The sequence below is a fragment of the Mesocricetus auratus genome, unplaced genomic scaffold (genome assembly GCF_017639785.1).
Source record: "Mesocricetus auratus isolate SY011 unplaced genomic scaffold, BCM_Maur_2.0 Super-Scaffold_100004, whole genome shotgun sequence".
NCBI lineage: Eukaryota > Metazoa > Chordata > Mammalia > Rodentia > Cricetidae > Mesocricetus > Mesocricetus auratus.
In genome coordinates, this window is record NW_024429189.1 from 41684037 (window position 1) to 41699839 (window position 15803).

The window sequence follows — 15803 nt, forward strand, 5'->3', positions numbered from 1 at the left end:
CATCTCCCAATCCTAAATTGTTCAAATCCAAATATCTTTCACGTCAGTGCCCAAAACATTTTGGATTAGAGATGCTTAACCTGTATGAAAAAAAAATCTAAGACATATTAGTAATTTTAAGGTTGGTCACACATTGAAACAACAACTTGGGCACACTTGATTAAATAAAAACCATTATAAAGATGAATTTTGTTTTCCTTTTAAGGTGTGGCTACTAGCCAGGTGTAGAGGGATCACCTGTAATTGCAGCACATGAGGGTCAGAGCATGAGAATTCCCAAGTTTCAAGTCAGCCTGGTCCTACAGTGAGTTCCAAGTCGAGCCATAGTTAGATTCTGTCTCAAAATCCCAAACAGAACCAAAGTGGCTGTTCACAGAGACAGACACCGCCCCCAGCACACTTCTTGTGGACGGTCAGCTGCAGTTCTGGCCTCTGGAACCCGCTTCCGGATCCCTCCTTCCCCATTGCTCTTCCATACCGCAGGCAGACACGCACTGCACGGCCACCAGAAGTAGGGTCTTTCTCACAGCCAGCTACGGACTGGGAGGGCAGGGCAGACAGCAGATGGGGCAGGATGTCAGCTGACCTTCCACAATCTACATCATAATGCACGACTTATTTAAAGTCTAAGGGCTTTCCACCGAGGCCAGAGTGAGATCCAAGGTCCCACATCACATGGAAGCCATCCTCTGCACTCCAGCCGCCTGAGCCGCTCTGTCCCGCTGGACACCCGGCGCTTCCTGCATTTGCTGTTGCATCTATCTGCCGGGTTGCTCCTGCTGCCTTTTTCCTTCAACATTATAAACTGGTTTTAATATTTTTGAGTAAAGCATCTACCTTTTTTTTTTTTTTGCATTGAAGGCTGCATCCTTTCCATCAAGTCTTGGTTTACACACATAAAGAAAGGTAAGTCCTCAGACATAATGAAATCCTAGACAGTTTTACATTGCCTTCAAATGCACTCCTTCAGTGAAAAAGTCACCAAATGATATGTATAAGCTGTTCTCATAATGGCTCTACATATAATAGCTGCCTGCACTTCTTGCAGAAGACAGAACTTTTGTTCCCAGACTCCACTTAGTGGCTGACAACTCTCCACAAATCCAAATCCTGAGTTTCAGGGTATCCAATACACCCTTGTGAGCACACACACACACAATGCATGTGTGTACACACACACATACACACACACACTCAAAAGGCTCATACAGTTGAAAGAAATCTAAAAACAATTTTAAATGCAACATAAAAAATAAATGTCCAATTTAATTATTTTTTAAAAAAGATGTTCTCATGTATATGTAGAATTAGTCATACATGTAAGCACATCCCTAACTATTCAGGAGGACACATACCGACTAGTTCACTGACGTTTTCTCCGGGATTCTACCCCACATACTGTTCTGTGACTCTTTCTCACAAAGCAGTATGAATGAGCAATCTCTCCATGCCAGCTCATATAGATGTACTTTATTCTTTTTTAATGGCTTAAGGTACTCTTTTGTATGAGTGCATTATAATTAAATTTGCCATTTTCCTATATTGATAGATATTTTTAATTGTTTCTAATTGTTTTTGCTGTTACAATTGAATCTTATTACAGCAAACCAGATTTCAATTCTTTGGACCACAGAAAATAACTTACCTTCTCATCTATGGGAACCAGTTTCTTATCATCACTTCTGAAATGGCATATACAGTTTAGTTGTGAAACATGGTTGTCTTAAGCATTAGCAAGTTTCCATATGCAGCTTGTATGTTTGTATGATTGCTGCCTTAGCTAACATCTTTGCAGTATTAAAGCACATGAATATTTCCTGAAGACTCAATATTTATAATAATGTATGTATGTACAGCAACTCTAACAAGTGTTTGAAGGATGGATTTTTCCTCTTAAAAATTGAGATATAACACGGAGTGCACAAATAATAATTGTGTATGTGTGTGATTCTGTCAGTGCAGGTGCCCATGGAGATCAGAAAAAGGCATCAGATCCCCAGGTGCTGGGAATTGAACGTGGGTCCTCTCCAAGATCAGTGTGTGCTCTGATCTCAGAGCCATCTTTCCATACTGTGTGCATGTGTATATACATGCATACTGTAGAGAAGTAATATGATGGGTATACACATGTATAATATACGCCTGTATGATATAGATACACACTCCATAGATAAAATATTTAACATATCTTACACTCTTTGAGAAATAGTTTTTTGTTTTGGTTTTTCAAGACAGGGTTTCTCTGTGTAACCCCAGCTGTCCTGCAGCTCCCTCTGTAGACCAGGCTGGCCTCAAACTCACAGAGATTCGCTTGCCTCTGCCTCCCAAGTGCTGGGATTAAAGGTGTGCACCACCACCACTGGCAAGGGACAATTTGTGGTTTTTTTTTTGAAGATGGGATCTCTGGTGTGCAGGCTGATCTTACATTCCTAAGCTCAAGTCAGGCATGCCTAGGTAGGGGCAGCACATTTTACGGAGGACACTTTCAAAGTTTTCTTCCCTTAAATTTTCAGTTCTTCTTTGGGATCAGTTCTCCCTTACGGTGCTGTGGTGCTGACAGTTTGGGAAGGAGAATCGGGGAGGCAAGGGACCCACAAGGATGTGTGTAGTTTCTCACCTCTACTTACCTTTTTTTTAAAGGGCTGCTGGTGGGCAGTTGGGTTTAATAGGAAAATAACGTGTTGCCGAAAACCTTCACATCTATTTGATCAAAGTCAATGGCGTTTTCATTTTAGTCTCTCAAACATGGCAAAATTCATGGGAGGGTTATTCAAAGCTAAACAGTTGCTTTTCTGTACTGGTTTTAAAATTAGAAAAATTCAATAGAGAAATAGTGAGTTCTGCAGTTTTGGTTATGGAATCTAATGTCTATGTTTATACAAGAAAGTAACAGGAGAGGCTGGGGCAGGAGGCTGTGGCCAGATAACAGATAACAGAATTCTCATCAAGCTGAGAATTCGAGAGCCTGTCCTTTCTCTAAACTGCCAAGGGCCCCATCAATACCACAGTAGCATTAATGTTGAGTGAATTTTTGGAGGTACTCTGGAAATGCTGCCTCAATTTTATTCGATAATATAAACAGCCAGAATACAGCTATTAGCTCATGATGCCATCCCTAGCAGCTTCTGCAGGACAGATTTTTAGGGAATCAAGGAAAATATGCTCCATAATTCTCTCATGTGTGTGAACTATATAAGGGTCTGTTATTGGTGCTTTTTTATAAGTAACACTAAAGGGAGGTATGTAGGATTTGACACTAAGTGTCTCTCTCTCTCCTCTGCCCTTTTGAGGGAAGCCATTTAATCTATTGACACACCATCTTTGTTTTCGTGATATCTATGGAGACCCCAAGGCTAGAAGAGTAACCAGCATTGGGGGACAGCTAAGTAGAATCCAGATCTGATCAAAAGTCCCCTCCACTCTATGCCACTGCGTTTACAGTAAAGGACAGGAGCAACGACACAGCTAAGGTGGCATGGAAACAGCTACAGAGCGTGTCTTCATTTGCTGGAGTAAAAGCCAGATGGTGACTACAGAATGTTAGTTCAAACACAATAGCTTACACTCATTTTTCTTTCATGCATCATGGTAAGCAGCCAGGTCAATGGGCAGCTGGGCACCCCAGAGATGCAGGCTTCTGCCATATTGTTGCTTCCCTATCCCTTAGGGCAGTGGCTCTCAACCTCCCTAATGCTTTAACCCCTTAACACATGTTGCGGTGATCCCCCAACCACAAAATTATTTTCATTGCTACTTCATAACTATAATTTTGCTATTTATGAATCATAGTGTAAATACCTGTGTTTTCCCATGGTCTTAGGCGACCCCTGTGAAAGACTAGGTCGACCCCAGGGGTGGAGATTCACAGGTTGAGACTTGCTGCTTAGGGTGTTGACCTTGCATGCATGATTAATAAGTCCTCCAAAAGGAAAAACAGGAACACATATCCCAGTTGCAAACGACTTCTTCAAACAGCAGCAGGTAGCCTTGACCCCAGAGTAGGTTTTTTTTTTCTCCTCAAGACAGAGTTTCTCTGTGTTCTGTCCTGGAACTCTCTTTGTAGACCAGGTTGGTCTCAAACTCAGAGATCCACCTGCCTCTGCCTCCCGAGTGCCGGGATTAAAGGCATGCGCCACCACCCGGCCCCAGAGTAGCTTTTTAATAAAATCATATGGGAAAGACCCGGGAAGTACGACTGGAACAAAACTCAGATGTGACACATTCTTGGTGAACTCTAAGGCAACCAAGATTGGGCTTCACACGAAAGCCCTCCCCCTCCCCTGTCAAATAGCAATGTGCACAGGGACCAGAAGAGGCAAAGAACACAAATAGTACTGTCCTTTTCTTCTGTTTGGTGGCAACAGAATGCATGGTTTTTCTGGCTGGCCTTTGGGCCTTCGATCGTAGGTCACATAAGTAGGATTCCTCCTTAGCTGCTTGTCGAAGTGTGAGGGAACCCAATCTTCCAGTGTGAAAGAACAGAGCCCATCTGGGGGTGACACCAGAGTTAGAAAGCTGGATCCAAGGACGCCCAGCTCTGTGACTGAGTTCCTTCCTTCTGTTTCACTAGGAAGTCTGCCTCTCCTGGAGCTGTGCTTGCTCTGTGACGACAGCAGGCAGAGTGTCAACTCTCCCTGTGCCTTTGGAAAAAAAATTATCTGTAATTGTATGTGCCCACCATTTCACTGTGACCTTCTAGTGGCAAGACTAATAAACTGACTTACTGACAAAGTAAGGCAAATGTTTCTTTTCTTTTTGACACAGGGCTCTGACTGTCCTGGAACTCACTCTATAGATCAGGCTGGCCTCCAACTCACAGAGATAGGCCTGCCTCTGCCTCCCGAGTACTGGGATTACAGGCGTTTGTCACCACCATCTGGCGGACAAACATATCCTTAACTGAGAACATTCACTTATCTCTCCCAACTTTACATGCACCAGAAACCTTCTATTGCATAATTTTGTCTGTTGATAGATGTGGACACAAGACAGATTCCATACACTAGAGAACTGCTAATGTCAACAACTTAGTAGGTGCTAAGTGGTTTTTTTTTTTTTTAATCACTTTTTGGTCTAAATTCAACCCTCACTAAAGGCCTACAAGTGGCTCAAGCAACTTATCTAACCAAGGCCACACAAGTTGGAAGCAGCATATACAGCTAAGATGCAAACCTAACTTGGCTTCCTTAAAACCCACAAGGCCAAGGACCAGACCATGTTTTGAGATGTGCTTGAGTGTGTGTATGTGAGTGTGTGTGTTCTCTCTGTTTTCAATTAACTAACTGCAACACAGGGCTTTTCACCGAGGAAGGATTTGGTATTTACAGACCATGAAGGGAGCTCAAGAACTGTCACTAACTTTTGTTTCTTGAGACAGGTTCTTATTCTGTAGCCCAGGCTGGCCTCACATATGTGCCCCACCTAACCTAGAAAGAATTGTCAATAAATTAAAAAAATACATTTTAATTCAATCTATTTTGTGTGTGTACGTGTGAGCATGCATGCAGGGACCATAGGACAACTTGCAATAAGCAATTGGTCCTTTCCTTCCATCATACGAATCCCAAGGGCTGAACTTGGGTTGTCAGGTTTGGCAGCAAGTAATCTTACCCTCTAGGTTTTCTTGCCAGTTCTTACAAGGGACCCCAAACAATTGTAAGGAGCCAAAAATCACCCCAAAGCCAAACCCTTCTTTTAGCATATTGTGTTTCTACAAGCTTAAAAACATGTCATGATGAATTTTCCCAACTTAAGGAGTCCAACATGTCTGAAGGGTCTGTTAAAGGTGTTAAATAAAGCAGACTGTCTAGAACAGGGGACACAAAGAGATCTCGTCCTCCAAGGGACATCTGAGGCAGAGTCACCATCAGCTCAGACAACATCACAGGGGTGGCTAGCGGGGACCAGCAGTGTGGCATTCTGCTATTGGAAGTGATGAAACACTTGGGGGAAGGCTTACTCCAGCATGGCATTGGCTGATTATACATGAATAAAACCTTTATTCATAATTAAATGAGTTATGGACCATGAAGAGGATTTGGCTTCTTTAAGAGCCCTGGTTCCAACCCAAGCCATGCCCGATGCAATGCAAAAATCATAAAGGCAACACAGGAAAATTGAACTAAAGGCTATCAAAACATTTCCCCAAGCTTTTGGCACAAATCAATCTCCTGGGTACAGTTTTGTTGGGGATGAAGCTAGACAGATGCAAAAACATTTACCTAAAATTCCAAAAATATATAAACTATATTTTATACATATATACCATCGAAAACATTTCAGATACTTTTTTATGCACAGGCAACAGTTCCTAGAATTCTAAACTTTTGTAGAAAGTTCAATTTTGTACATTGCACATTTTAGCATCTAATTTCTGCTCTAACAAATAGAGCTACCTCAAAACAGTTTCCTTTCTCCTGTAACTGGTTCTTTATCACAGTGTGCAACCATCTCATTAGAAGTTAGAAAGCTTTTAAACCCATCTATGCAGGTTACTGGGATGGTTGGAAGTAAGGCATTTGATTCTCCTTGTTACCAGAATGCCTGATGGTCGCTAAGCTACGGTAGCGCTAATGCAGACACAGGAAGAGCTCCCAACAAGCGTGGCCAACACCACTTGTATCTTTGCTTCATTCTGCAGTCACCACAGTTCTTAAGTCACGTCCACTACTCCACTGTATCTCTATCTATTGCTTATTTATTGACTGATTCTTTTTGAGACAGATCATATTCTCTAGCCTAAGCTGGTCTGGAACTCACTATGTAGTTCTGGCTGACCCATCCTGAGATCACTGGCTACCATGGCCAGCTGTGTTCTGTTTTATTGAGACAGATTCTCACTATGTTGCTCAGGTGGGCCTTGAACTCACCATCCTCCTGCCTTAGACTCCTGATTGCTGGGATTTCAAGCTTGCACCAAATGTCAGGTAACTGAATCCGCTTTCAAATCTTTCCTCAGGGCAGCCTAGTCTCCCTAAGGAACACCCTTTTCTTCCTGTATGCTCCATACTTCTGCATCTTTAAAATGACAAACTCATACAGTAAGAATGACGGTTCGCCTGGGTCTGAGCCTTCATTTCTTGGAAATGGTTCCTCTGCACCTTGGAGCACAGAAGGGACGCTCGGGGGACAGAGTTGAGGCTGTATCTTAAGAGGGTGAGATGGTAAATGCTCTAACAAGTGTGAAGGATGCTTAAAAATGATCAAAGTTGATTATTTTTCAGTAGTTTTTAAACCAGTCAATGAATCTGAATTGAAATAAAAATGCAACCTTTCAGAAACGAAATGGTCAGGTTTTAAAATTTAATAGTTTTGAAAAGCAAAAATAAAGATGCCTTCCACTTGGTTAGAACAATAACAATAAACAAAATTCACTAATGTTTGAAACAGCATTATGTTCTTCCTGGTCAGAGTCACCTATGTTATAACCTTTGAAAATATCACTGCTATCATCTTTGAATAAATGTCCATCTACAAATTAATTAACTTTTTTGAGACAATCCCTGGTAAATGACTCTTCTAATTCCCACGAAAGACTCACTTTTAAGATACAATTGCAGCCGCCCCACATTGCCAGTCCCTGTGTCTCACACACGCCTTAAAATTCTGTAATCAGCAGCCAGCAGGTGCCATATCGCATTCACCACACCACAGTCAGTCAATACAGACATCCCCAAACACACCAAGGCTGGTTTTGTCCAATGTTTTATTGAGTGTAGACATCTGGAGCACTGTAAAACATGCATTATCTGTAGATTCAAAAAGGAGCAAGCCACATTGTCTTCACTGTCAAATGTGAAGGCTTGGCATACATGATGGAGATTAATGAAGTATCATGAGAGCAATATGGTTCTTGAAAAGCTTCTACAATTTCAAGTAGGGTCTTAATCACGTGAAAAGCAAAGCTGTTCACGTTTAGTAACTTGCATTTCATTGAAGGTACACAGTATTTTATAATTTAAAAACAAATAAAAATAATTTGTAGAAGATTCCCACTCCTAACTTTGTCTCTTTAGACTTCAGAAACTTTAATTTAAAAAACGAAACCCCAAAACCCAATAGATACATTTTAGAAGTTGTACATTTATCTGAGAGATAACTAAAATTTATTTCTTTTTTGGTTGCTGAGGTGTATTAAATTTGAAGAAGATAATATCTCCATCTTCAACAATATAATTTCTGCCTTGTTGTCTGTATTTCCCAGCAGCCTGCAAACAGAAAAAAAAAAAGAGAGGAAATGGCTTATCACTGATAACCAAATACACAGGGAAAACAATGCAAAGAAATACTCCATGGGTCATGTCAAAACATGATGAAAAAGAAGAGAAGAAATATGGGAAGGCATACAAGTTCTAAAGCAAGGGAAAGCAAAACGACGGCAGGACTAGGCTTCCACGTATATGTGGATGTACATAATGCATTCTCACTAACTGTTGATACATAAATGTAATTATACCAATATCATTAAGTTTCATTACATGCTGTTTGTGGTACGTTTCTGATGTGTCTGCAAACATTCAGCAAGCCACTCTAAGAAAACTGATCAAACGAGGCAGAAAAATGCTACAAGTGCTTTGTTTAAGAATTCTTTGGTGACCCTGGTGACGTGTTAAAAACAGTTTGCACTAAGCAAAACTGTGCTCAGTTGTGGCGTGTTTATTTGAATTTCTTGTAGGCCAGTTTAATCTTGCCAGCAGTGCTGAACAACTGTGCCTTCTGAACACTAACTTGGAAGTTTACTGATAGTGCTGGTGACAAGCAGACTCTAACAGGTTGGAACTGCAGACAGATATGTTTCCACTTGTAAATTAGTCCGCAAAGCAACCGAACCACCTGCTGGTATGCAGATCCGGGCACACTCTTGGTAATGTACACAAACAAAGCAGGTTCATCCCATGGCCAAGCACGCACTTCAGGCTCCTCAGCACCCACACTTAACACTCAAACAATTAGCAGTTTCCTGTGACCCCGGCACCAACTACTCAACGGGGACCTGAGGATCTTTTGGGAAAAAAAATCTCAAGTGTTTTCCTTCTGACAGAATTTCTTCAGAACATGAAAACTTGTTCAAAGTAAGATTACTACTTCCCGTTGACTGAAAGTGAAATGATATTAATCAGTAGTAAAATGCTAACAAAGATCAGACATCTGAGGTTTAAAATCAACAAACCAGACTGAAAAGTCCTCATGAGCATATTTTTGACAGTGCACTACACAAAGGATTTTGCCTACTAGCAATATGCCATTAACATGAAGTTTATCTTTAAAAAGACAATGTACTCTATCATTCTAACTAAATACATATTCACATGATTTTTGTAAAGATGATGCCCTGAAAGCCATATGCTACTTATTTCTAGAATCTAAGGCCTACTATTATTAAACTATATGGACAAGTTAAATGAAATACACATTGACATGACATATTAGTGTAAGTTTATATACTTTGTTACACTCAAGTTTACTATTAATAGTGACAGTGTTTCTTTAAATTCTCTAGAGACCATTTAATCCATTTCCACTGCTATCAGAAACACGGGTTGAAAAAAAAATCAATACCCATTTGTGAATCTTGAGTATGTATTAAACAAGACACGTCTAAGCAGTTCATTTGCACTTGAAAGCAGCCATCTGTAGAAGGCAGCTTTGCCTAAGCAGATATGATTGCTAATAGTGTGATATCCCTGTAGACTACAAAGCCCACAGAGCTATTCAGTATATAGTTCACAGCACTGCACTGAATTAGCTATGCTGCACCACTGGTAGAAACACATACATACACACACACACACACACACACACACACACACACACACACACACACACAGAGTCAGACTCAAACTTTTTGTCATGTACAAATAAACACTGTTATAAGGAGTATAAAGCAGATCATAAATCCTTCATTTAGCCACAACTCAAAATTTTAAATGTTAATTTTGGTTAGTTAAAACTCCACAAGATATTTAATGACATTCTAGGTGGAAAAGCCAGAAGCCAACCTTTTCCAATTTGTGATACAAAATGTTTAGTCTTACATATTATTAATAATAAGCAGGAAACACCATTGCGTGTGTATTATAGTTTTGGGATTGTTACAGTAGTTACATTTACGTTATTTAAGTTTATTATAACAAAAAAACTACTAAGGATTGGTCAAAATAGATAACATATGTAAGTAAGAAAAAAGAAGCTTCTATCTTGAATTCTAGAAAGAGAAAATATCCTCATTTTAATCTTTTGTGTTTAAAGAAATATATGCTAGTGTGATATAACATGCTGGCAAAAAAGCTCAGCTGTTCAAGTCTAATTAGTATTCTTGACAAAATTCACCATCAATATTTGCAAGCTTATCTCTATCAAGACAGATGACACCAACAAAATTGAAGCTTTGTTTGGTTAGAAACTATAACTTACTCTTTTTCTAGTAAATTAAATGGCTCTCAATATTGAACTAAGCATATGAAGATTTTTCCCTTCCTGCTTCTAAGGTTCCAACATTCCCCTTGAAACCCTGCCGTGTACTATAACTGCTCTAATCAGACTGATAAGAATAAGCTAAACTTGAAATATCTTTCACATTCCTTTCAAATTATGAGTCCTCTTTAAATCTTTCAATGCTTTCTATGAAAATCAATTTAAATTAAAGCTGCTTCCTACAAGGTCAACTTTAGTTAGGTGAACTACCTAATCATTGGATATTAATATCTTTCTGTGTAGAATCAAATAAGCTAGAAAAATGAATTTTGCAACAGAACTTACATTAAAACTCATTTAGTACTCATATTTAACACTGCTTCACTGGAAGTGTCTGTAAATCAAATTCTAGTTATTAGCTAAAATAAAACACAATTTTGGACCTGCCCTCTAGTGTTGAAAAAGCAAATCAAATTCTCAAAGATCAAAAAAAAAAAAAAAAAAAAAAAGGAAGCATAAGAAGTCTCAGTACCACAGCACCAGCGGGATCATCTGACAAGCCACCCTTATCGCTTCCTTGACTTAACTATCGATCGGCGTTGACTTCTGGTTCATATACTCAAATGGATAACTATGACATTTCATTGCCACCAGTGAAACAACTCCTTTTATTCATGTGACTTCAACGTGTATTTTTATTTTTAGTTAGAGAAAAACAGCTATCCACACAGCTATCCAAAAGTGACCCAAGAGCATATGAACACGGACGGCGCCTCTCCAGTGGACAGTGTGATCCTAACAGGCCAGCAGCAAACAGTTGAACAGCTGAAATTCACCATGGTGTCATCACATGAGGGCTAAAATTATGAAATTCACAAGTTAAAAAACAGAAAATCAATGCTTACCTTGACTGCATTTTCCGAGCCCTCCTCTTTAAAATCCTCATATTTCATTACTTCAGCCATAATGAATCCCTTTTCAAAGTCTGTGTGAATCTTTCCTGCAGCCTGAGGAGCCTTCGTTCCTTTCTTTGAAAAGAACCAGAGAAAATGAATTGCATTTAAGATAACTAATGATAAGCATCAAATTTTTCTTTTCTCTCATCTGTAGTTGGCTCAACTCAAACTGAAGTTTCATCCAGTTAGGATGCCAGCCATACAATTAGTGCATTTTCATCAGTGGACACTGGGCAGCAGACTGAGCCCAGGCCCATCAGCAGGCGTTGAAGCGACATAGCTCATAGCTTTGTTTTTCCTAACAGTCATCTACGGTTTTATTGATTTAGATGTACTGGTCTGGTTTGGTGTGGGTTTCATTTCGATTTTCTATTCTTCACAGTGGAAAAAAATAAAGATTTTTAAGTAACTTTCAAGTTGAATTATAAAAGGTTTAAAAAAGATAAAAAGCCCTCAAAATTGGAGCAAATCTAAAGAACATATAAAAGCCAATATATAAAGGGACATTTTTGAGGTATTTCTATAGTGAATCAGATAAGCTATGGTCAGCAAATAATTTTGACATAATCAAGAAATGTTAACAGTAAGACTTTTGAACATTTTGAATAATATACCCTGTATCTAACCACCATGAATGAAACACAAGTCGAGATGGAAAGAAAAATGTCTTGTAATTATCCCATATGTTAAATTACAGGAACATACATTCCAGACACACACAACCACAGAAAGAAATCTGAGAAATAATGGTGACCTACAGCTGCTTAATAAAGCATGTTAAAGTGCTAAAGAGGCTGACACTATAGGGCACAGTTTTTATAATAAAAGATGTATTGGGTTAATGTGGCTACTCGCTGATGCTTACCTGACCGAGCGAGCGTCTCAGAACATTAAATCATGGGAACTAACGATCAGTCTTAAGACAAACCAGCTTTCACGTTTCAGACCCAGTGAATACTCTTTCTGCTTCGTATACTTCAGTTTGAAGTTTTAAGGCTTTAAAATACATCTTTTAAATATAAATATATAGTAACAATAAACACTGGCAATTTGTTTACCAACTTGGATTTGCTTTGACATTATTTTTAAAGTTTATATGAAAGAATCTCTGTTAGGAGTCAATTAGACATTTTTCTTACAAAGGAGACATAAAGGAGAGCGATTCTCGGATTCACAGGCTTATCTGACACTGCTGACCATCTCCATGTTTCTATCCATACTAAATAAAAATGCACCAACAACAGAGTCAGGCAGCACTGACCACCACAAAATGCATATTTTAAACAGCATTAACACAGACTCACCGAGACACTGATTTAAAAGTCTGACTGTGTATATTCTGTAACACATAATTTAGGACTCCACACATTTCAGAATATTTTTTCAGGAGGAACTACTACATTACAATATATTTACACTCAAAAGCAAACTATTATATTTCAGTCTATTGTCCTCTGGGAATAAATTAGTCATTCTCCCTAGTCATATTCAGTATACACTAATATTTAAAATATGAACCACATTCTTGAAGAAGTTGAACATGTAACAGTGAAAATAAACATCACTTCTATGAATTCAATAGAAAGGAATGAATTATTACACATTGAGTTTAGCTTTTTGAGCCCAACTGTGTATCTGTGAAGAGCATAATGATATCATATTGCTTTTATTGCTGAAATGTAATCCGAGCAAAGCAAAGGAGGAAAGAACCACCCGCAACCCAAACAAACTTAGCGAATACAAAATGAAAAGCAACATCAATTTCACTGCAGACAAACCCAGTCACACAGATTAAGCAAGCACAATACTGGTGCGTCTTATCTCTGACCACAGGAGGAGGGTAGACAGATTCTACAGGATGAAGAAATTCAGACTATGTAATAGGCAGAATCAATTGTTACCTGCCTCAATCAATGGCGCTCCACTTTCACTGTTCAGCAGCTCACAAATAATTAAAGTTATCCTGGACAAAAACCTCATCTGTAATGACTAGCTAACCGCCACCATGACAAACTTCAAAGTCAGTGATATTAATCTGAATTCAATAGTGTGGAACTGGATATAGCTGATGAATAAGTATGAATCTTACCCTGATGGTCCACGCACGCACTTCATCTGGGCCTGCAGTGAAAAAGTATTCTAGTTGGAGAGCTGCAAACCCAGCCTTAATGATCTTTGGCAAAGCACTGAAATAAAATGAAACAAATTCATTCAACATTTAAGTTGACTCTGCCAGGAATCCATCTAGAACTAAAATTATTCATCTTGCGCAGATAATATCAAAGATATTAGTAAATGACCATTCTTCTTTCATAGCATACTTGAAGGGGTCAGATAGCTAGAGCTATTCTTGAAACACCCCTTCTAAAATTGGTTTTAATTGTATTAGTCTGAAGCATTTTGAACTGTTTACCACTAAAAACGAAAAATTGTATCTTCCCAGCCTATAACTATTTTCATCCAATATTAATTATTTCCAGAACTTGAGCCATGAAAGCAAAATTATTTGATTGAAACTCAATCTTCTAACAATATATTATTGTTACTCAGAAAAAAATTATGGCAAGTGATTCACCCTTCCCCCTCCCCCCACTGAACATGACGAAAGAGTTTTGGCGATCATCCCTCCTCAAAAATATACATAACTAATACCTATGTTATAATTAAAACACTGTACGGAGGTGACAGATGACAGTTAAAAACTTAATTTAAAATAAATCTTTTCACTCTGTCTCATGGTAAAGAAAGGAGAAGATTCCCTCTTTATAATGGTAATTACTCTGTCATTTATTATTCTATCAGCGCAAGCAATTAAATTACTGCAAGGAAATAGTTGATAATAAAGTGGAGGGAAAATGAATGCTAATTAACCTTTGTGTCATGTTCGCTTCCAGATACTTCTGTCTCTCCTCGGCACTCAATTCTTGCAACTTGAGTTCCAAGGCCCCACTAAAAGGAATGACCAAGGCACCTGGGTCATACTTGTCCACCCACTCTTTAATTTTTATCAACCTGTAGACAAAAAAGGGCACAACATTATCTTGTAGTGCATGCATGACTGTACCACATTCATTATTATCAAGTAGCACATACATATTCATAAGAACTGCACGGTTTTATGATGCCATCTTTTTGTGTATAGCTTTCCAAGGTCAAGGCATTAGCAGGCAGCAATTTCTTCAGGTATATTTGGGAATTTTCTATTGTAATCTAGTTTTACTTTAACACATTATCTATAGGAACTCTATTACAAATATTATCGACTTAACTTTGTAAAGTTAAACTGGTTTGTTCAGCATTAATACCTGTACTTCTGAATAAGACTATTTTATAATGTTTAATGCCCTTTACAAAGTACATTTTAGAAAAGAGAACTCAAAAGTTGCTCACACAGGAATCACACTTTGAAATGCCAACTAATTTTGAAGTATGTCTGAAAAATAATTAGTCTCACCCAGGTATCTATTGACTGGGATAATTCCTTCCTAAACAGAACCAACAGCTGTCACTGGTTTTGAGGAAGGTTTCTGCTAACATTAGCAACAACAACAATAGCAAAAATGCAAAATACAGATTTACAAATATAGCCAACTGAGTACACACTATTCTTATGAATCCAAATTTTTGTAGGATCATAAATAGAAATGCAGAGGAAATAAATTGCTTTAATCACAAAAGTTATGGAAAGTCAAGTCCATTAGGAAACAGTAGTTGCTGCCTGGAAAAGCACTAATGGTTCTTTCTCCCTTCTAAAGTGAGTATTTTTTAAAAGCAGTAATAAGTGAAACAAATATATAACTACAAGGTTCTTTCTGCTCATAGTTTCTTATTCTTGGGTAGGTACCTGTTTCTAAGTCTGTTCCCTCATTTGCAAAAGTGGCACTAATAACAGTATACATTATATTGTAAAGAACCTAGAATACAACACACACACTAAACAGGTAATATCTTCATCATTTCCAGATAATCATGGCATATTCTCCTATGAGTCTAGGGGCTTTACCCAGGTCTGCTTACAGAATTGGATAACTAAGTAACTGGGATCTTAGACCACTCTATCAGCAACCTGTATTTTTACATTTAGTTTTTATCGTGCACACAGTCTTGATCCCACATGCTATGGAAGTCAAAGGACAACTTGCAGGATTCAGTTCATCAGGTTTAGCAAGAAGCACTTTTACCTACAGAGGCATCTCACTGGCCCCAGACTCCTGTATTTTGACGAAAGTTTAATAGGCACTATGGCAAAATACTGTGGGAGAAATATGTTAAACAATGTAGAAGCTACTTTTAAGAGCAAAGAAAATGGAGAACTAAAGACCAAATTCATCAAAATTCAAATATCAAACAAAATGACAGGAATTCAAATAGCTGTTAGGAAGTTAAGACTATAGCTAGGTGATTGAGTCACACGCCTTTAATCCCAGCATTTGG

At 38.5% G+C, this 15803-nt stretch overlaps 1 protein-coding gene across 1 annotated transcript in view; it reads right to left on the reverse strand.

Annotated features, from left to right (window-relative positions):
* Positions 1-7688: 7688 nt before the first annotated feature.
* Ola1 (Obg like ATPase 1) overlaps positions 7689-15803 on the reverse strand; it is a 122452-nt gene continuing 114337 nt past the window's right edge. Inside the window, exons 8-11 of the mRNA XM_005065155.4 lie at positions 14241-14381; positions 13459-13555; positions 11319-11441; positions 7689-8207 (exon numbers count right to left, since the gene is read on the reverse strand). Coding sequence (XP_005065212.1) covers positions 8106-8207; positions 11319-11441; positions 13459-13555; positions 14241-14381 — 463 coding nt within the window. The 3' untranslated portion in view covers positions 7689-8105. The remainder of the gene's footprint in view (positions 8208-11318; positions 11442-13458; positions 13556-14240; positions 14382-15803) is intronic.